The 20894-nt window shown below is 41.5% G+C and overlaps 1 protein-coding gene across 5 annotated transcripts in view; it reads left to right on the top strand.

Moving 5' to 3' along the window:
• The window catches only part of pgm3 (phosphoglucomutase 3), a 50845-nt gene that overhangs the window by 15010 nt on the left and 14941 nt on the right, over window positions 1-20894 (top strand). For all 5 annotated transcript variants that reach the window (XM_059986605.1, XM_059986604.1, XM_059986606.1 and 2 more), the window contains exons 4-8: window positions 3548-3615; window positions 4021-4154; window positions 13592-13787; window positions 15744-15901; window positions 20696-20779. In XM_059986605.1, the coding sequence (XP_059842588.1) occupies window positions 3548-3615; window positions 4021-4154; window positions 13592-13787; window positions 15744-15901; window positions 20696-20779 (640 nt within the window). The remainder of the gene's footprint in view (window positions 1-3547; window positions 3616-4020; window positions 4155-13591; window positions 13788-15743; window positions 15902-20695; window positions 20780-20894) is intronic.

The raw sequence follows: 20894 nt of genomic DNA, 5'->3' as shown, positions 1-20894 counted from the left end.
GCCTATAATTTCTTGGTTTGCTCCTGTTGTGCTTCTTAGTCAAAGGAACATCAGCTCTTCTCCAGCCTGCTGATTCCTCGCACAATGACTGTCAAGGTACCAGCAATCTCCTCCCTCCTCCCTTCCTTCCCTTGGTGTCTTGAATTGGTTTCTATTACATCCTGGAAATTCATCTACCTTGTGTGGTGCCGGGAAAGCAAGGTTCAAAAAAAAAATCCCTATTTATTCTTGAGAGGACCTACCCCTTCTCTAGCTATCCTCTTGCTCATGATATACTGTTACGATACAGAAACAATGAATATAGAATCGAGACAGGTTTTTTATAAACAAATAAAACATCTATTAACCACTGCTCAATAAAAATGAAAAGTAAACAAATGACTAACTTAACCGGAAGTTAACTGCTATATGGTAACTCGAGCAGTTCTTAAAGTGATAAATGCGAACACAGTTCAAATGATTTACACAGTCAATTAGGAGAGACTTTCCTGAAGTAGTGAATTCCTCAACGACGTGACATTACTGCTGAGCCCTGCTGAAATATGCCTTGCCCAAAGGACTTATGACGAAGGAAGTAAAATGACTTAAAGGCACTGGCCTTTCCTTGGCGAATACCGCTGCGTCCAGCCCTTTCTGCTTTCACAATGCAGGGACTATCTCGGATGCAGGTTACTACCTCCTTGAACGAGGATTCAATAAGGTCGCTCCTGTAGTAAACCGCCGACGACACCAACTTTACTCAATCCTTCGGGTTTTCTGCACTTCAATAAATCTTCACTCTCCGACTGGACTGCAAAGGTAGGAATCAAAACTGGCAGCATTGTGGCAAACTCTGCCGGCAATAACCTTTGAGACTTAAGATAGAGAGTAAAACTCCACTTTAAAACAAAACAGCGTCATGAGACGAATACGCAGCATAACGGAGTCACTGACGAATTAAACAACAAACTGACCTGTGTCACAGCAAGGCTTTCCCCTTTATACCTGTTGAAACAGGCCATCACATCACCTCTCACTGGTAGGAAAATGACATCTTGTGTCCTCACATTGGCAGGAAATTACATCACCCCACCATCACAAGACCATTACATCATGCTCACCAGATACTCAATTACATCATGGTCATAAGACAGTCACAAGATACCCACGTGGTATGTAATAATACATACTAAATGCCTTGGGATTTTCCTTAATTTTATTACTAAGGACATTTCATAACTCCTTTTTAACCCTCCTAATTTCTTGTTCGAGTTTTTTCCTGCCTCTTTTATATTCTTCATGAACCTTGTCTGATTTGAGCTTCCCAAACTTACACATGCCCCATTTTGACTTTGTCTAAACTTAGTCATAGAGTTGTACAGACCCTTTGTCCCAACTGGTCAATGCTGACCAAGATGCCCACCTACTCTAGTTCCATTTGTCTACACCTTGCACATACCTTGTACAAGGGCAAAGAAAGCAGGACTGAAGGTGGTGTATTTAAATACATGTAGCATTTGGAATATGGTGGATGAACTCATGGCACAATTGGAAACTGGTCGGTTTGATATTGTGGGCATCACTGAGTCGTGGCTGAAAGAAGGCCATGGTTGGGAGCTTAATATCAAAGCATATACTTTGTATTGAAAAGACAGGCAGGAAGGCATAGGCAGTGGTATGATTCTGTTGATAAGAGATGGAATTACATCTTCAGAAAGAGGTGACAGGGTCAGAGAATGTTGAATCTTTGTGAGAGGAGTTAAGAAACTGCAAATGTAAAATAAATTATTATGGGAATTATATATAGGCCTCCAAATAGTAGCCAAGATGTGAGTTTCGGAGTCCAAAGGGAGCTAGAAAAGGCATGTAATAAGGGTAGTGTCATATTTGTAATGGGGGACTTCAACTCGCAAGGTGATTGGGGAAAATCAGGTTGGTGTCGGATTGCAAGAGAGGGAATTTGTTGAATGTCTACAAGATGGCTTTTAAGAGCAGCTTGTGCTTGAGCCTACTCGGGGAAAGACTATCTTGTATTGGGTGTTGTGAAGTAATCCAGATCTTATCAGGGAGCTGATAAAGGAACCCTTAGGATCATAATATGATTGAATTCATATTGCAATTTGAGAGGCAGAAGCATAAGTCAGATGTATCAGTATCACAATGGAATAAAGGGAATTACAGAGGTATGAGAGACTAGCTTGCCCAGGTGGATTGGAGGGGGATACTGATGGGGATGACGGCAGAGCAGAGATGGTTGAAGTTTCTGGGAATAGTTCACAAGGCGCAGGATAGATATGTCCCACAGAAATAGTTGTTCTCAAATGGCAGGTGTAGCAACCGTGACTGACAAGGGAAGTTAGAGACTGTATAAAAGCCAAGGGAAGGGCATATGAGGTAGCAAAAGTGCATGGGAAGTTAGATGATTGAGAAGCTTTTAAAATCCAACAAAAGGCAACTAAAATAAGCTATAAGAAGGGAAAAGATGAAATACAAGGGAAAACTAATGCAATTTGTAATGCATTGAAATACAATGCAATACATGATAATATAGAAATAAAATGTGATTTACAGTAAATATATATATTAAATAGTTAAATAAGCAGTACAAAAACAGAAATTTTAAAACGTGTGAGGTAGTATTCACAAGTCCATTCAGAAAATTGGATGGCAGAGGGGAAGAAGCTGTTCCTGAATCATTGATTGTGTGTCCTCAGGCTTCTGTACCTCCTTCCTGATGTTAGCAATGAGATGAGGGCATGTCATGGGTGATGGGGGTCCTTAATAATGGACACTGCCTTTCTGAGGCATTGCTCCTTGAAGATGTCTTGGATACAATGGAGGCTAGTGCCCTTGATGGAGTTGACTAATTTTATAACTGTCTAGCTTACTTCGATCCCGTGCAGTAGCCCACCCCCCAACCTCTATGCCAGATGGTGATACAGCCAGCCAGAATGCTCTCCAGCTACATCTGTAGAAATTTTCCACATTGTAGGTGACAGACCAAACTCCTAATGAAATATAGCCATTGTCTTACCTTCTTTATCGCTACATCCTGATATTGAGACCAGGTTAGGTTAGGTCTTCAGAGATATTAACACCCAGGAACTTGAAACAGCACCCACCTTTGTCAGGAGGTTTAATGGTGAGGTTAGGAATGGTGCGGAGAGAGTGGAGGAAATGCACTCGGAGAAGGTGAGCTTCGATTAGGAGAGAGGAGTGGTGAAGGTGAGGCAGTTGTTCTCTCATCTGCGGTTAGGGATGACAACTTTATAAGATGCATTTGGAGCATAAACTGAGGATTATTCATCTTTTGGCTTTGAGTTTTTCTGTGATGAAATTGATAATGAGTTAGGGAAGCAAATTAATTCAACCAACGGTGACCAATTAATTTTCAATTTAGGACTCATCTTGAGATGATCTGAGAAGCAGTAAATAACCAAATGACCAGGATGCCTTCCTGCTGTGACATGAGCATCAGTTTATTTAACAAAAATGAGCTCTGTGTGTGTGTGTGTGTGTCTGTGAGTGTTGTGTAATTTTGTGTTCTGAATGTTTTTTTTATCTTCAGACCCAGTAGCCTAAAGCTATCCCAGGCTGTTATTGATGGTGTGTGTGTCTTAGGAGGAACTCATCAAGGTATGTGCTAAAGTCAGGATAACAGTAAATTCTTCTGAAAATGATCATATAATGTTCATTTCGTTCTGTTTGAATTTAAAATTTATATTTTAAACTTTTGAGTGCTGATTGAGAGTACCATCATTTTTGGATGCCTCCTAAAACAATGATAAATGAAGAAATTGGTTGCCATTAAGTGCAAAATTTTCAGTGAGAAAAGACAATCTTTTAATATCATTGTTAAAATACACCCTATTTTAAACTCCTTTCTAACAAACAGTTTGGATCACATTGTATTAACACTAGTCTCTCATGGTATTATCCTGGATATCCTGATGCCAATTTTTTCAAAAATGACAAAGATGAAGTGTCAGACTGATGTTATCAAGCTATTAGTTTCAAGTTGTGTAATTTTCTTTATTGCAGACTATGGTCTTGTCAGCACACCTCAGCTACACTATATGGTTTGTTGTGGAAATACCATGGAGCAGTACGGAATTGCAACAGTTGAAGGATATTACCAGAAGCTTTCTCGTGCATTTATTGCCTTGATGAAGCAGGTGATTTATTTTTCTACAGTGACTGATTATTTGCAGAAAAAACATGGAAATTAAAAAATACCTGTTAAAATTTTCACATAAAATTTGAACTCTGCTAAATGGGGTCCAAATTTAACAGCAGTGTGATTGAAACAAGGCAAACAGAATTAATCCTTTGAACATCAGTGCCCTCAAGATATATTCATTCCAAATTGACCACAGTTGAACCTGTTCCAAATCACTGAACATAGAACAGTACAATGCAGGTACGGGCCCTTTGGCCTACAGTGTCTGTGCTGAGCATGGTGCCAAATGAAATTAGTTGTGTTGTTTGCACACACTCCACACCTCCCTCTTCTATATATTCATATGCCTAACTAACAACCTCTTAAACAGCACTGTCATATCTACTTCCACCATCGTCATTGGAGCATGTCCCAGGCACTTGCCCCACACATCTCCCTAAAAATCTTCCTCTCTAATCTTAAACCATGCTCTCCAGTATCTTACTTCAGGACATAAACTCTGATTATCTATTTTTTTTAACCCCTTATAATTCTATAAACTTCTATGAGGTCTCCAACTCATCCAAGACTTATAATTCAAGTTTATTTATGGAGATACAGTATTTATTCGGATTCCAGCCCTTGGAGCTGTGCTGCCCAGCAGTCCCCCGATTTAATTCTAGCCTAATCATGGGACAGTTGACAATGAGCAATTGCTCTACCAACTGGTACATCTTTTGGACTGTGGGAGGAAACCGGAGCACCCAGAGGCAACCCACACAGTCAGTATGAGAACGTACAGACTCCTTAAGGGAAGCAGTGTGAATTGAACCTAGTTCTCCAGTATTGTAAAGTGTTGAGTGTTGTGCTAACCACTACACTACCATGCTACCTCATAGGTAATATTCTGTAAGCCATGCAGCATCCTGCTGAATATCCTCTGCATCCTCTCCAAACCCTTCACATCCTTCACGGGCACCAGAACAGCTCACAATACTCCAAATGCAGCCTAACCAAGGTTTTATGCAGTTACAACTTAACTTCCTGACTTGTATACTTAGTGTCCTGGCCAATGAAGGCAAGAATGCATACTCCTCCTTCAACAGGCCATCAGCTTTTGTTGCCAATTTATTTGAACTTGTCTCTTTTCTATCTTGAGTAATCAAAGGAGAAATTTTCCACTAGCGAGAACCATTTCTAGTACCACTGAAGATGATAGTGATTGGTGCAGATCCATCATCTCAATCCAGCACAAGGAGAGTTCTTAGTTTGTTTTATCAATGATTTCCCTAACTTAAAGAATGAAGGTAATGAGCACATAAACATTGTGGAGCCTACAGATGCTGGAATTCCAGAGCAACACACACAAGATACTGGTGGAACTCTGCAAGTCAGGCAGCATCAATGGAAATGAATAAATAGTTGAGGTTTTGGGCCTAGACCCTTTATCATGAGTGGAAAGGAAGGGAGAAGAAACCAGAATAAGAAGTTGGGACAAGCTAGAAGATAGGTGAAGACAGGTGGGTGGGGGAGGGGTATGAAGCAAGAAGGGGGAGGGGTGATAAGTGGAAATAAGCAAAAGGAGGAGGAGTCTGGTAGGAGAAAAGAGTAGATAAAGGGAAAAAGAGGGGCACCCCGGTCAGGTAAGGAGAAGAGGTAAGAGGCCAGAGTGGGGAAATGAAGAAAAGAGAATGGAGAGGGTAAGTTAGAGACATTGATGTTCGTGCCATCAGGTTGGAGGCTACCCAGACAATATGAGGTGTTGCTCTTCCAACCTGAGAGTGGCCTTATCACAGCAGAAGAGAAGGCCACAGACTGACATGTCAGAATGGGATAGGAATTGAAATGGTTGGTCACTGGGAAATTAGGTTTTTTGTGGATGGATCTCAGGTGCTCGACACAGCGGACCCCAATCTACGTCAGGTCTCACCAACGCAGAGGAGGCCCTATCAGGATATAATGAACAACCTCACTAATTAACATGTTAGCTCTCCTGGAAGGACTGTTTGGGGCCCTGAATGGAGGTGAGGGAGGAAGTAAATGGGCAGGTGTAACACTTGCCACTTGCAGGGCTAAGTGCCTGGAGGGCGATTAGTGGGGAGGGGTGAATGGACAAAGGAATCACAGAGGGAATGATCCTTGTGAATTGCTCCTTCCTGGCTCTTAACTCTGCAAGCAGCTGAAATGTTACACCAGTCCATTCGCCTCCACCCTTGCCTCCATTCAAAGCCACAAACGGTATTTCCAGGTGAAGCAACACTTTGCATGCAAACCTGTTGGGGCTGTCTATTGTATCCAGTGCTCCCAATGTGGTCTCCTCTACACTGGTGAGACCCGATGTAGATTGGAGGACTGCTTTGTTCAGCACCTCAGCTCCATCCATTTCCTGGTGGTCAACCATTTCAATTCCTATCCACATTCCCATTCCGACATGTTTGCCCATGGCCTCCTCTTCTGTTACAATGAGGCCATTCTCAGTTTGGAGGAGTGACACCTCATATTCCATTGGGGTAGCCTCCAACCTATTGGCATGAACAATGATTTCTCCAACTTTGTTTTTTTTTACCTCCCCCTTCCCTCGCCTTCATTTTCTCACTCTGGCCTCTTGCCCTTTCTCACCAGCCTGTCACCTCGCCCTGGTGCCCCTCCTTAGCTTTCTCCCATTATCCACTCTTCTGTCAGCTTCCTTCTCTCTCAGCCCTTTGACTTTTCCACTTATCACCTCCCAGCTTCTCACTTCATTCCCCCCTTCCCCACCTGGCTTCACCTATCACCTTCTAGCTTGTCCTCCTCTCCTTCCCCATCTTCTTATGCTGATGTCTTCCCCCTTCCTTTCTAGTCCTGATGAAAGGTCTCAGCCTGAAACGTTGACACTTTATGTCTCTTCATAGAGCTGCCTGACCTGCTGAGTTGCTCCGGCGTTTTGTGTGTGTGTGTTGCTCTGGATTTCCAGCATCTGCAGAATCTCTTGTGTTAATGATCACATACAATTTGGTTTCTTTTACAAGACCTTGTTACAAAGAACTCAATGACAAATATTAAAAATGAGAAAATCTGCAGATGCTGGAAATCTGAGCACCATACACGAAATGCTGGAGCAACTCAGCAGGCCAGACAGCGTCTAGGAAAAGCATACAGTCGACGTTCCGGGCCAAAACCCCTCGACAGGACTGGGGGAGAAAGCTGGGGGGAGGGGAGAGAGAAACACAAAGTGATAGGTGAAACCTGAAGTGGTAGGGGATGAAGTAAAGAGCTGGGAAGTTGATTGGTGAGAGAGACAGAAGGCCATGGAAGAAAGAAAAGGGGGGGGGGAGGAGCACCAGAGGGAGGCGATGGGTGGGCAAGGAGATAAGGTGAGAGGGGGAAAAGGGGGTGGGGAATGGTGAAGGTGGAGATGGGGTGGCATTACCAGAAGTTTGAAAAATCGATGTTCATGCCATCAGGTTGGAGGCTACCGAAACGGAATATAAGGTGGTGTTCCTCCAATGACAAATATTTCTGGCATGCAACGTCAATTGGCAAATAGTATTCACTCCACATACTGTAAATGCTAAGCCATAACAAGATTGATTCTTTAACCACAATCTTGTAAGTTCCTATGGACAGCAGCTGGGTACTCATACATTTTCTAACTGCCCAAAGCCTTTTCACCATCTGGATGACACAGTTCAGGAGTGTTACAGAACCTCTCCGGTTGGCTATATGTCTGTAGTTCTAGCAATACTCCAAATTCAACTCCATCAAGGAGCCTGTGTCCAGTTCTTTCACCATTGTGGCTGCATCATGTGGCATTTATCGCCGTCCTGCACCATGGGTTGGAATCCTGGAATTTCTATGTCGCAACATTGTCAAAGAATTGCAGAGCACAACAGAGCGCAGAATTACAGGAAATGAAGAACAGGAGTTGCAAACTAATTAGTTCAAGCTCATAGCTTGCACAGTCTTTCCACGTAGAACCAGCAATAACTGCACCCTTATGCATCAGCTAAAGTATTGGAACAGAGATTAAAAAAATACATTCAATTCCAGTGACTCTTCAAGTTAATAGAAAACTGTATGGTATATGTGCTGTCAAACCTCAGTGGTATGAAACAGGCACTCTGAGACATCAAATTCAGATAGTGCATTTGCTTTAAATTGCTACTTTTGTGAACAGAAATCTCTTTGTAGTGAGAGAATGTCTGCTGCCAAGAACCTCTGGAAGAAATACAACTTGGTATGCCCATGAATCTTAATGTTTTTCTGGTTAGTTGCCTTGACTATAGAATTGCTTCCTGTGTGGTGTCTGAACAAGTCTTGGAAAATTTCAACCAATATTTATAAACTAAGTACTTGTGTATCGTAAATTAATGCAGCCGATTCATTGCTTAAAAACAAAATGTAGACCTAAAGATTGTGCATGGAAAATTCTGTGCAGAGTTCCTAATTTAGTGAATTCTACATTGCGTTGAAAAATAGAATGTGGTATGCATACTGATTGATAAATATTTTAAGCTGCAGGTCAAAGTTGTAAATTAAACATCACTCTTGCTCCCTCTAACTTTATCCTTCCATTTAATTTCATTTTGATTAATCTGCCTTTGCAGGTGATCTTTTTTTAATTCATATTTTCTTATGGAATTGGAGGTTGTTCAGCCCATTGAGTCTATTGGCAGCCCTTTAAGCATTCTCATCTATTCCACTCCACTCCACATTAATTCCCTTGAAGCTTGTTCTCTCTTACATGCCCACCAATCTTCCCATCTTCTCCTGCCACCCAGAACTTCATAGTAGCCAATTAACATGCCAGCACAGTTTTGGAATGTGGAAGAAAACCACAGGAAATCCCATCCTTTCCTCAAAAGCCTTTCCTTCCATATGCTGGATCATTGTCGCTAACCTCCTCTTTCAAATGAGATTATATCTTCTTTAAAATAAGGGGGCAAGAAATTATGTGCAGAATTCTAGATGTGGTCCCATCCAAGCAAATGGTGGTAATACTGCCCACTCCAAAAGTCAATTTGTAAACTGATGCAGTTCCATTACTGATTCCCAAAATAAAGCCCAACATTTCATTAGGCTTCCTAATTACCATCTTTTCTGTTTCACGAGGACTCCTAAACCCTTTGTGTTGCAGGTTTCTGCTGTTTTTCTAATTAAGTAAATACCTCTTATAACACCTTTCCTTCTAAGGTGAATCACCACCTTTCCTCAGTAGTCCATTTGCCAATGTTTTACCCGCTCACTCAACCTTTCATTATCTTTATAAACTGTTTGTACTCTCCTCGTAGCTTACCTTATCCTCTATTTATGTATCATCTGTAAATTTGCCTGGAGTACACTTGTATTTTTTTCTCTAAATCAGTAATGTACACATCAGTCTCAGCACTGATCCTCAAATTATCTAACATGCTGTTTCTACCCAATTAGCCAATCCTCTATCCATGGTAACAAGCCTTTAACTTGCAAGGTAAACATTTTGGGGGGAAAAAATTTAAAAATCTACTGGTTCCCCTCAATCGTCTCTACCTGATATTTCTTCAAAGAGCTCTAATAAATTTGTCAAGTTTGATTTTTTTTTTCCCCCTTCCTGAAGCTATGCAAACTTTGTGCATTAAGATGATGATTTTGCAAACATCATGCTTGTTTCCTATGGTGGAAGAGTCTTAAGACCAGAGGACACAGCCTCAGAATAGAAGAGCATCCTTTTAGAATGGAGATGAGAAGGAATTCCTTTAGCTAGAGAGTGGTGAATCTGTGGAATTCTTTGCCACAGGTGGCTGTGGAGGTTGTCTTCAATTATTTTAAGGCAGAGGTTGATAGATTGCTGATTAATCAGGGCATGAAGGGATAAGGGGAGACGGCAAGAGACTGGGACTGAGTGGAAAATTGGATCAGCCATGATGAAATGGCAGAGCCGACTTGATGGGCCAAATGGCCTATTTCTGCTCCTATATCTTATGATCAGCATACCACTTTATGACTTGCATCCTTTGAGTATTTTATTGAACATCTGGTTCAATCATTTGGTACCTGTCAAAGATGAGAATTTTTGAAAGATTACTACGAATGTATCAACTACCTCTGTACCTGCATCTTTCAGGAACTTAGATTGCAAATCAGGGTATTCATCAATCCTTGTCCTTGTTGGTTTGACTAGTCCCAATTCTCTGGTAATGCTGATGACGTTTGATATTTCCTCTTGATATTAATGGGACGTTTGTAGAATCTTCTTCCATAAAGACTGATACAAAATATGTTTAACTCCTTGTTGCTTATAACTACTGCTCATCTTTGGCCTGATTCTCTAAGGGTTCTCTGTTGATTTTGTCTTCTCTTCCTTTTTAACATTGCCAATTTTTGTATTTCTCTCGTTTTCTCTCACAGTTTAGTTAAATGATCTTTTATCTACAAGTGGTTAGTGAGAAAGGGGAACCGGCTGGTATGTTTGACCCAGTGAGACGTACTGGCCTGTTTGAAGTGGAATTGAAGGAAAATGATGTGGCCTTCTCTGTCAAGAGTTGCAGAAAGGTCAAAGGACAAGAGAGATACTGTACTCCTATAGGATGATGATGAATGGCTGTAATAATTGTGCAACATGGACACTGGGCCTTTGCCACTATACCTACCAACAATGATTTAATTAACCCTCATTAGCTCCAAAGTTTTCCACGTCTTAGTGATTAAGTACTTGTCCAGATGCTGCTTAAGTGTTATGAGAGAATCCTCCACCTCTTCAGGCAGCAAAGACCAACATTTCAATAGGCTTCCTAATTACCATCTGTTCTGTTTCATCAGGACTCCTAAACCCTTTGTGTTGCAGGTTTCTGCTGTTTTTCTTCTTAAATAAATACCTCATAACATTTTTCCTTCTAAGGTGAATCTCTGCCACTCTCTGAGCAGAAAAATTTCTCCCTCAGGTCCTGTCTAAACCTCTTAATTTTCACCTTAAACCTGTGGCCTGTGGAACAGCCCCACTATGGGAAGATGTATTTTTACACTATTCCCTTTAAAATTCTGTACACTTCTATCTGGTACCCCTCCAGTGTCCTCTGCTGGAGGGATAACTGTCTCTAGTGACGGCTAACATCCTGGTGAGTGTCCTCTGTATGCCCTCCAGTGCAATCATGCCCTTTCTATAGTCCAGCAGCCACAACTGCATACACTGCTCCAGTTGTGGTTTCACCAGTCTTTGCTGGCAGTGAGTGGTATTATGGCAGAAACTGAAATTACCCTGAGGACATTCAAACCAGAACTTACTGGAAATATATGTGAGACCATGACATAGTTGTGCACTTGGGAGACTTGTATCTAGGTTTGTTGTCAATTCAAAAGTGGGTGGGAAAGCGCATTGAGAGGAGGACATAGAGGTTCAGTAAAGATGAAGTATAAAGTACTTCATTATGTGCTTCGAGGCATACAGCACAATACCAGCCATGGAAGCTAGCCTTCTGCCCCCTCACACCCTCCACTGTCTGTAACAGCATCAGCCATGAGAAGGACTCTGCAGAGAGTCGGTCCCCGTAAGGCTGCTGGCCTGGACAGCGTCCCTGGCCGAGTACACAGGGAGTGTGCACGTCTCACTGATGTCTTCACTTTACTCATCCAGGCTGCTGTCTCCACGTGCTTCACATCAGCCACCATTATCCTTGTACCAAAGACTTCTTAGAGATTCAGTGTCCAGTGACGCTGAGTACAATCATAATGGAGTGCTTTGAACAACTGGTAATGGCACATATCAAAAACTCCATTCCTGCCACACCTGACACTCACCAATATGCTTACTGACAGGACTGCTCTACAACAGATGCCATAGCTTCTGTCATGCACCTGACCTTGACACACTTAGGAAACAAGGACTCTTGTGTCAGAATGCTGCTCCTGGGTTTCAGTTCTCATTCAATACTATTGTCCCGCAGACCCTGGTGAACAAACTCCTTCTCCTCGGTCTAAATACACCACTGTGCAACTGGGTGTTAGTCCTCCTAACCAACAGACCTCAGAGAGTCAGCACGCACAACCACTCCTCCCTCCCCATCATCCTCAGCAAGGGTCCCCCAGGGCTGTGTGGAGAGCTCATTGTTGTACATTCTGCTCACACATGACCGCATGGCCAAACACCCATTGGTCAAGTTCACCAATGACACCACAGTTTTGGGGCTCATCATCAACACCAATGGGACTGCCAACAGAGAGGAGAAGGAGGAGGAGGTCGAGGCCTGCTGCCAGGCATGAAACTTCTTTCTGAACAAGGCAAAGGAGATGGTTATTGACTTAAGGAAAACCCATACATCAGTGCACAGCAGTGGAAACTGTGAGCAGTTTCAAACCCCTGGGAGTCCAATCTCTCACAACCTCCCAGAGCACATCCCACACAGTCAGGAAAGCTCACCAATGCCTCTACTTTCTGAGCAGACTGAAGAGAGCTGGACGATGCACATTAATACTCACAACCTTCCACAGATGGGCAGTTAACATGCTACATCACTCAGTGGTACTGTGTTCATATAACTTCTCAGAATTTAACCCCTTGTGATATTCTCAAAGTCCTCCCATGTATTCTTGTGCCAGGAGGTGAAATGAAATCCAAATCTCCTGGCACGTCAGTAGTTTACAGTGATCAGTTAATCAGACCTAGCAGGAGAATTTGGAAATAGCCAAGATCAAAATGGGAAAGTCCGACTGGTGAGATAGCTACCTGGGGCAGCCACCCAATGGAAGTTGTGAGGTATAGCTGTTGAGTACTGGGCCTAGCTTTGCTCATATACTCAGTAGTCACTTTATCAGGTACATCTCATTAAGGCAAATATCTAATCAGCCAATCGTGGCAGCAATCTATGCATAAAAGCATGCAGACATGGTCAAGAGGTTCAGTGTTGCTCAGACCAAACATCAGGATGGGAAAGAAACATGATCTAAGTGACTTTGATCGTGGAATGATTGTTGGTGCCAGATGGGGTGGTTTGAGTATCTCAGAGACTGCTGATCTCCAGGGGTTTTCATACAACAGTCTCTGGAGTTTACAGAGAATGGTGTGAGAAACCAAAACATTCTGTGAGCGGTAGTTCTGTGGGAGAACTACTGGGAGTGTGCCTTGTGAATGAGAGATGCTAGAGGAGAATGGCCAAACTGGTTCAAGCTGACAGGAAGGTGACAGTAACTCAGATAACAGTGGTGTGCAGAAGAGCATCTCTGAAAGCACAACATGGTGAATCTTGAAGTGGATGGGCTACAGCAGCGGAAGACCACGAACATAGACTTTAATAACATACTAAGTTCAGGAGGTACATAATGAAGTGGCTGAGGCAGCTGCTTTTTCATGCATGATGTAGATTCTGATAATTCCAGTTTATTGGTCTAAATCTCAGACATTTAAAATATACTCAGGTGGGGAAAGTATGATTTACTTGGATATTCTGATGTGAAATCTGTCTCAAATATATTTTGATATATCTGTGTTTCATCTATCTACAGGTACACTGTCATCCAGAAGAAATGAGAATGCTGAATGTAGATGGGGCAAATGGTATAGGTGCACTGAAACTCAAGGAATTAGAGCCTTACCTTGAGGAAAAACTAAAATTAAAGTTATGTAATGATGGTACAACTGGTAAACTCAACTACCTCTGTGGAGCCGACTTTGTAAAAGTTCAACAAAAGCCACCTCAAGGCAAGTTTTATTTTAAACTCTTTATATACATTTACAGGAATGCACCATTCAATCCATCATGTTTTTAACAATCAGCAATCAAAACTGCAGAGGCTGCATGTCCAAAATGAAATCAAAGTGATGTCATTACCCTGCAAGCCAGGCAGCATCTGTAGGGAGGGAGTGCGTAACATTTTGGATCTTCCACATGTGTGTTTTAGGTTGCAAAAAAGAGGAGTGGAGAGAACTTGAGGTGGGATCCTTGTGGTGCCATCTACTTAAAGGTGCAGGAATATGAGTCTCTTTTGCCTCTTGCGCCCGTTTTCCCTGGTGTTTAGGGCAGCGAAGGTCCTCCCTCTCTGGTGGCTTCCTCCTTCATGTCCGCAGCTTCCAGGAAGATGGGTAGAGAAAGGAAAACAGCCAGAAGATAGCTACGAGGTACAGAACATAGCAGGTTTTGTAAATCTAAAGTAAAGGAGGTCAGTTTATTGTCACATGCGTCCATGCATATGTGCAACCACAGGCACGTTGCATCAGATAAGCAGCATTCACAAGAAAACCTTAAATTAAATATAAATAGTACACAATCTTTACAAGAAAACACAATTATAATAAAACAAAGTCCCTTTTAGTGCAAAATATGCACAAAATGGTCAACAGATCAGTGGAGGGTGATAAACTGATTTAATGTTACAGGCAGATTATCTTGCATCAGAACTGGTCAGTCCACATACAAATAAGAAAGGCTGGTTATTCGAAAATGGTTGAGTTCATTCTAGCTATCCTCCTTCACCTACCTCCACTTTTTTATTCTGGCAGCTTCCCCTTCCTTTCCAGTCCTGAAGAAGGGTCTCGGCCCGAAACGTTCTACTGTTTATTCATTTCCATGGGTGCTGCCTGCCCTGTTGAGTTCCTCCAGCATTTTGTGTGTGTTGGTTTGGATTTCCAGCATCTGCAGAATTTCTTCCTATCACTGATGAAAGGCTTACAGCTTTATATCTAACAGGCTTTTCTCTGCTGCCTTTCTTAAGGAAGGGGACTATGAATACAGTTCCTTGAAAGTGCTGTCACAGATAGGGTTGTAAAGAGAGCCTTTGACCTTCATAAATCAGAGTATTGAGTGCAGGAGTTGGGATGTTATGTGAAAGTTGTATATGGTGTAAGTGAGGCTTAATTTGGAGTATTGTGTGCAGTTCTGGTCACCTACCCGCAGGAAAGAAATCAGTAGTATTGAAGGAGTTGGAGAAATTTTTCAAGGATTTTTCTGGGACTGAAGACCTGAGTTATAGGGAAAAGTTGAATAGGTTAGGAATTTATGCCCTGGAGCGTTGGAGAATGAGGGGAGATTTGATAGGGGTATACAAGATTATGAGGGGTGTAGTCAGGGCAAATGCAGACAGGCTTTTTCCACTGAGGTTGTGCGAGACTAGAACTAGAGGTCATGGGTTAAGGGTGAAAGGAGAAATGTTTAAGGGGAACACGAGGGGGAATTTCTTCACTCAGATGTTGGTGAGACTAGAATGAGATGCCAGTGCAAATGATGGATGCGTATGTGATTTCGACATCTAAGCCAAGTTTGAATAGGGACATGGACAGGACATGTATGGATGGCTATGGTTTGGCAGTGGGTCGATGAGACTCAGCACAGTAATAGCTTGGCATGGACTTGATGGGCTGAGTGGCCTATTGCTGAGCTTCAGTGCTTTAAGACTCAATGAGTGCTATGCTCCAGCTAACAGGTACTCGTAAAAATGTTGTATCTCAGTAACTGTTATATACATTTCTCTCTTATGCTTTTGAAAGGGTGAATTTTGGCAGTCTTTAGTTTTTGGTTTTAGTTATCATGAACTTGCACTATCTGTTTTGTATGCTTTTGTCATAAGTGATCCTTAGATGATATAATTGAGAAAAGATGTTCTATCTAATAGCAGCTCTATTGCTAGAATATGTTAACAGCCGTACTTCTAATTGCTGCAGGCTTAGATATGAAGACAAATGAACGCTGTTGCTCATTTGATGGTGATGCAGACAGAATTGTATACTACTATACTGATGAATCCAATCATTTCCACCTTCTCGATGGTGATAAGATTGCAACGTTAATTACTACATTTTTAAAAGAGCTTCTTGCCAAGGTAAAACTTTTGGTCTATACAAAAACATTCTCTCCATCAGGGAGAACAATCAGAAAAGTTGGACTCTATTTCTCCACAGATGTCGCCGGTGTTGTATGTTAACAACCTTTTCTGGTTTTACTTCAGATTTTCTGTTTCTGCTGTCCTTCTGGTTTTAATATTTACCTCATCTTTATATACAAAGAACAAGGCATGAAATTCTGTATTTGGGTGTCATTAATTCTGAAATCAAGCCCTATATTTACATGATTAATTCTTTAATTGGCATATAGTTTATTCAACTTGAGAACTAACTGCAGACAGAAAGTACTGCCTCATGTCACATTTGTATGAGCAACTGAAAAAAATAAGTGGCCGTGGGTGAATGGAAAAATTCTGCATGATCTACAACAGACCTTGAAAACTAAACGCAATTCCATCAAGAATGTGGGAAATGGAAAAAAAATCTCACAAAATTACAGAAGAAATTAGTTTTGAAACCAGCAGGGCCTGAAGAAATTAACCCAGACACATGAGGCAAGAACGATAGCAGCAGGATAGAGGAATGGAAGATCACTAACTAAAAATGGAGCTGTTAGCTTAGCGGGTAGCGTGATGCTATTGTAGCTCAGGGTGTCGGAGTTGGATTCCGATGCTGTCTGTAAGGAGTATGTATGTCCTCCCTGTGAATGCATTGATTTGCCCCGGGTGCTCTGGTTTACTCCCAACAGTCCAAAGGCAATCCGGTTAGTAGGTGAATTGATCATTGTAAATTGTCCTGTGATTAATTAAGAGGTGGGAAGCTGGGCCTGCACTCTGCTGTATCTCTAAAAAAATAAATACACTGCAGGACACTAAAAGGGCTGAATCTGCTAAGGAACTCTTAACTACAACTCTAAAATAGAACCCGAGGGTTTTTACCAACTTCAGGAAAGACTAACTGCGGCTGATGAAAACTGAGTTACATCTCTAAAGTCGTTACTAACTAGAAACTGGAAGCATATTTAATGTTCAAATGTCCAGAAGGCTTCACAGGTGTCAACGAATAAACTTTTCTATCAAAAGGTTCTCTTCAGAGCACGAGTTACCTCAGCATCAGCTTAAAGTGGAGGCATTATGGGACTTGTATTGTTTAGGTTCAGCCCTCATACAGAGATGATGGTGCAAGAACAAGATGGGTTCAGAGTGTAACATTATGGCATAATTATTACACATCCTTTGTATCATTGTAAAGAAATATGTCACAAGGTTGTTAAGCTATAGGAATTTGTGATGGGATAATGATGAGAAGCACTTGGCTCACTATTATGATATAGGACATCAGCATATCTGTGATAACACAAAGAGAATCTTACAGTTTTGCCGAAGTGTGCTGTAGCAGATCTAAGAACAGGTGTGCTGGCATTGAAGAGGGTCCAGAAGAGGTTCATGAAAATGACCCAAGGAATGAAAGGCTCTGGTATAACTATGATGGCTCTGGGCCTGTATTTGCCAGAGTTTAGAAGAGTGAGGAGGGGATCTCATTCAAACCTATCAAGTATTGAAAGGCCTCGGTAGAATGGAGGTGGAGAAGATGTTTCCAATAATGGGCAAGTCTAGGACCACCTTTAAAACAGAGATGAGTAAGAATTTAGTTAGCCAGAGGGTGGTGAATTTGTGGAATTTGTTGCCATTGACATTTGTGCAGGCGAATTCATTGGGTATATTTAAAGCGTAAGTTTCTTGCTTAGTAAGGGCATCAAAGGTTATGGGAAGAAGGCAAGAAAATGGGGTTGAGAGGGATAATAAATTAGCCATGATGGAATGGCAGAGCAGACTCGTTAGGTTGAATGTTCTAATTCTGCTCTTAGATCTGACGGAGTAGAGATCTGATTGTCAGTGATTTCATCAAACACTTCGAGAGTTCTTGAGAAGTGCACACAGTCACCTGATGTGACTTTTTTAGTCTCTCTCTTGAATAATCCAGGCAAGGGACTTGCTGTGAAATTCTGAAGGATCAACAACTTAATTCATGATTTCAGCTGGATTACAAGGATATCTGAGGAATTTGGAGAAATACAGGGAAAATTATAAGAAGATGTTGTCAAAGTAAGTGCAGAGGAAAGCAAAAGACAAGACAGTTTCCAAAGTCACTGACCAAATGTTGAAGTTCGGCAATGAAAAAACTAGAAAGAGTAGCAGATTATATATTGGCGAGCTACCTTGCAACTTCCAGAAAGGAAATCAGACCAGAATGGCCATTGCCACCAGCCTGTTGAGCGCCAGTATTACACTGAAGATGTTAGGCATTTAAAACTTACTCCTGTTCATGTCATGAACTAAGTTCTGGAACCACAAGGCAGACAAACAAGAAATCCCCCAAGGAAATGAAAAGCGCATAGAGATAGTTGAGGAAGGCTGGCTTCCCTTACCAACAACCATAATGCAAACTGCTGTCATTGGAAAGAAAAAAGGCGGCAGATCCACAAACAATTGGTAAAACCAACGTGAAGGGTTGAGCAGGACTTCAGCTGAGTGTGTACAAAGCTAGTCAAGCATAGCAGAGAATTGAAGGGTGGTTGAAGCTGCAATTAAGCCATCACTGTGGCCTTGGGACTGGCTTCACTTACTTTATAAATAATTACTTTGTCCTCCTTTCTACTATTTACCTAGTCATATATAAACCCTTTTATACAGCTATTCTGACTTCCGAGCTATAAAAAGTGATATTTAGGCATTTATCTTCATGAATGTGAGCATACATTCTTGCCTGTGTTATGGGTACATGGTTCATTATTTTAATGGTCCAAAATGGCTGAATAGGTGTTTTAAGAACAGTTTTCAAGTCATCCATGTGCCCCTGTCGTGATATCCATTTCACCTTTTCTGTTGCTCAGACTGATTTCACCCGAGTACATGCTCTGTTAAGCTGACCTTGTAAATTCTGTCTATTGTCCCAATTTCTTCTGTATTTCTAGTTAGTTCAGGGTGGGCTTGGGAACCAAATTGACTATTAGTCTCGCTTTGATTGGATAAACATTTTGATCAAATTGAATGACTTGGGGCATATAAGAAGCCTTTCCACCATCTATACTTCTCTGAGGATCATCACTTTACCATGTTTCAGTCAAAAATGATCCAATCTAGACCTCAGTGGTGGAGCTGGCAGAGGATAATGACACATCACAAAGGCAGTAAAGACCGAGGAAGGCTGCAGCTGTGAAGGGTCCCCAACTGCCTTGCTTGCCATCCCATTGGACCCTAACCCCAATCTGTCCATGCACCATCCTCCCCACATCAAAGTGTGGAGATTCATCAGTACTGGAATAACTCATTAGGAGAACATCATGCTTGACTTGAGTGATTGCACTATTGCTACTACTATAATGAGCCGGTGAGGGGTACAATGGAACACTCTTCACTTGCCTACATTAATATTGCTCCAATTCTCGACGCTCAACACCATCCACACAAAGCAGCTGCTTGATTGGCACCCCATCCACCACACTAAATGTGCACTCCCTGCAGTGTATACCTTCTCCAAACAAGTCCATAGTTCGTCTAGCATTCCAGCAGAATTTATCAAACACTGAGAAGGACGGGTTAACACTACAACCTGAAGGCATAATGATGAAGGAGAGAAGCATTTTGAATGTTGGTGATGAAACATATCCGCTCTTGCCTGAGAAGTGACTTGGATCCACTCCAACTTGCCTACTAGAGCAACAGGTGCACAGCAGATGCCATTTCATTAACAAATTTCATGACACATGCTGGTGATAATAAACCTGATTCTGATTTACTCAACCCTGGATCTTGACAGCCAAGATGCATACACCAGGATGTTCTTTATTGTCTACAGCTCAGCATTCAGTACTGTCAATCCTATCTACATTCTCAACCATCAGGCTCTTGAACTCAGAACTTTATTACCTTCATAACTTCTTCAATGTATCTTGTTGAGCTCCCATTGAACTAAACATTCAATTTCACTTGCCCTTTCATTGAAATGTTCCCACAATCTATTAACTTGCTTTCAAGGACTCTTCATTTGATGTTCTCAAGATTTATTGCTTATTTATTATAATTATTTCTTTTGTACTTGCACAGTTTGTTGTCTTTTGCACAATGGTTGGCTGCCTAAGTTGGTGTGGTCTTTCACTGATTTTGTTATGGTTGTTATTCTATGGATTTATTGAGTATGCCCACAAGAAAATTAATCTCAGGGTTGTATATGGTGACATATGTACTTTGATAATAAATATACTTTGATGTTACTGGATTTAGGAATGTATCGACAGTTCTTCAATATTGCTGATTGTAAGTCTTAGAACTCCCCATTCTAGATCCCCAGGAGCACCTTCACCAAGAAGGGGCAGCAGTACTCAAGAAACTCTGCATGTTCCCAAGGGCTTTTAAGGATGGGATTTCAGACGCTGGAAGCTAAGCTTGTTTCAGATCAGCCTCCAGTCAGATTAATTCTTCAGAGAATGACAAATGAAATTAGTTTGTGAAGAATTCTGTGATTTGTGAAACCTAACTTGAAGCTGCTGCCAAAAATGCCTCCTACGCCCTTGATACTTTGTGGTGATGAGGGACTTCAGCAAAATAAATACAAGCTAACATTCTGTTGTTATTGAGTTCACTCCTGAATGAAACAGAGGTAGGGTCTTGAAGGAGTGAGTTCCATTCAGTTTAAGTGCAGGTTTTGATCAACCCTCAATTTTGCTGAAAACAACTGAAGTTCAGTTTAAGTTGTTTATATAAATGTCACATAATTAAGGTACCACAATTACAGACCAGATAATGAATTTTAATTGTTTTCTTCTTTCTTAGGCAGATTTAGACCTTCAGATAGCAGTGGTACAGACTGCCTATGCAAATGGGAGCTCAACGAGATACATTGAAGAAGTTATGAAGGTAATAAAGTTCTGAGATTGGATTCTTCCTCAATTCTTGCTATTTTTAAAAATTACTTATAATGGCAACATAGTGCAGCCAGTGAAGTCACTAGCCCCCATTCCTGTCCTTGGAT

This window comes from Hypanus sabinus, chromosome 12 (genome assembly GCF_030144855.1).
Source record: "Hypanus sabinus isolate sHypSab1 chromosome 12, sHypSab1.hap1, whole genome shotgun sequence".
NCBI classification, from domain to species: Eukaryota; Metazoa; Chordata; class Chondrichthyes; order Myliobatiformes; family Dasyatidae; genus Hypanus; species Hypanus sabinus.
Note: the sequence above shows the minus strand (reverse complement) of the source record. Positions and strands in the feature narration are given on the sequence as shown.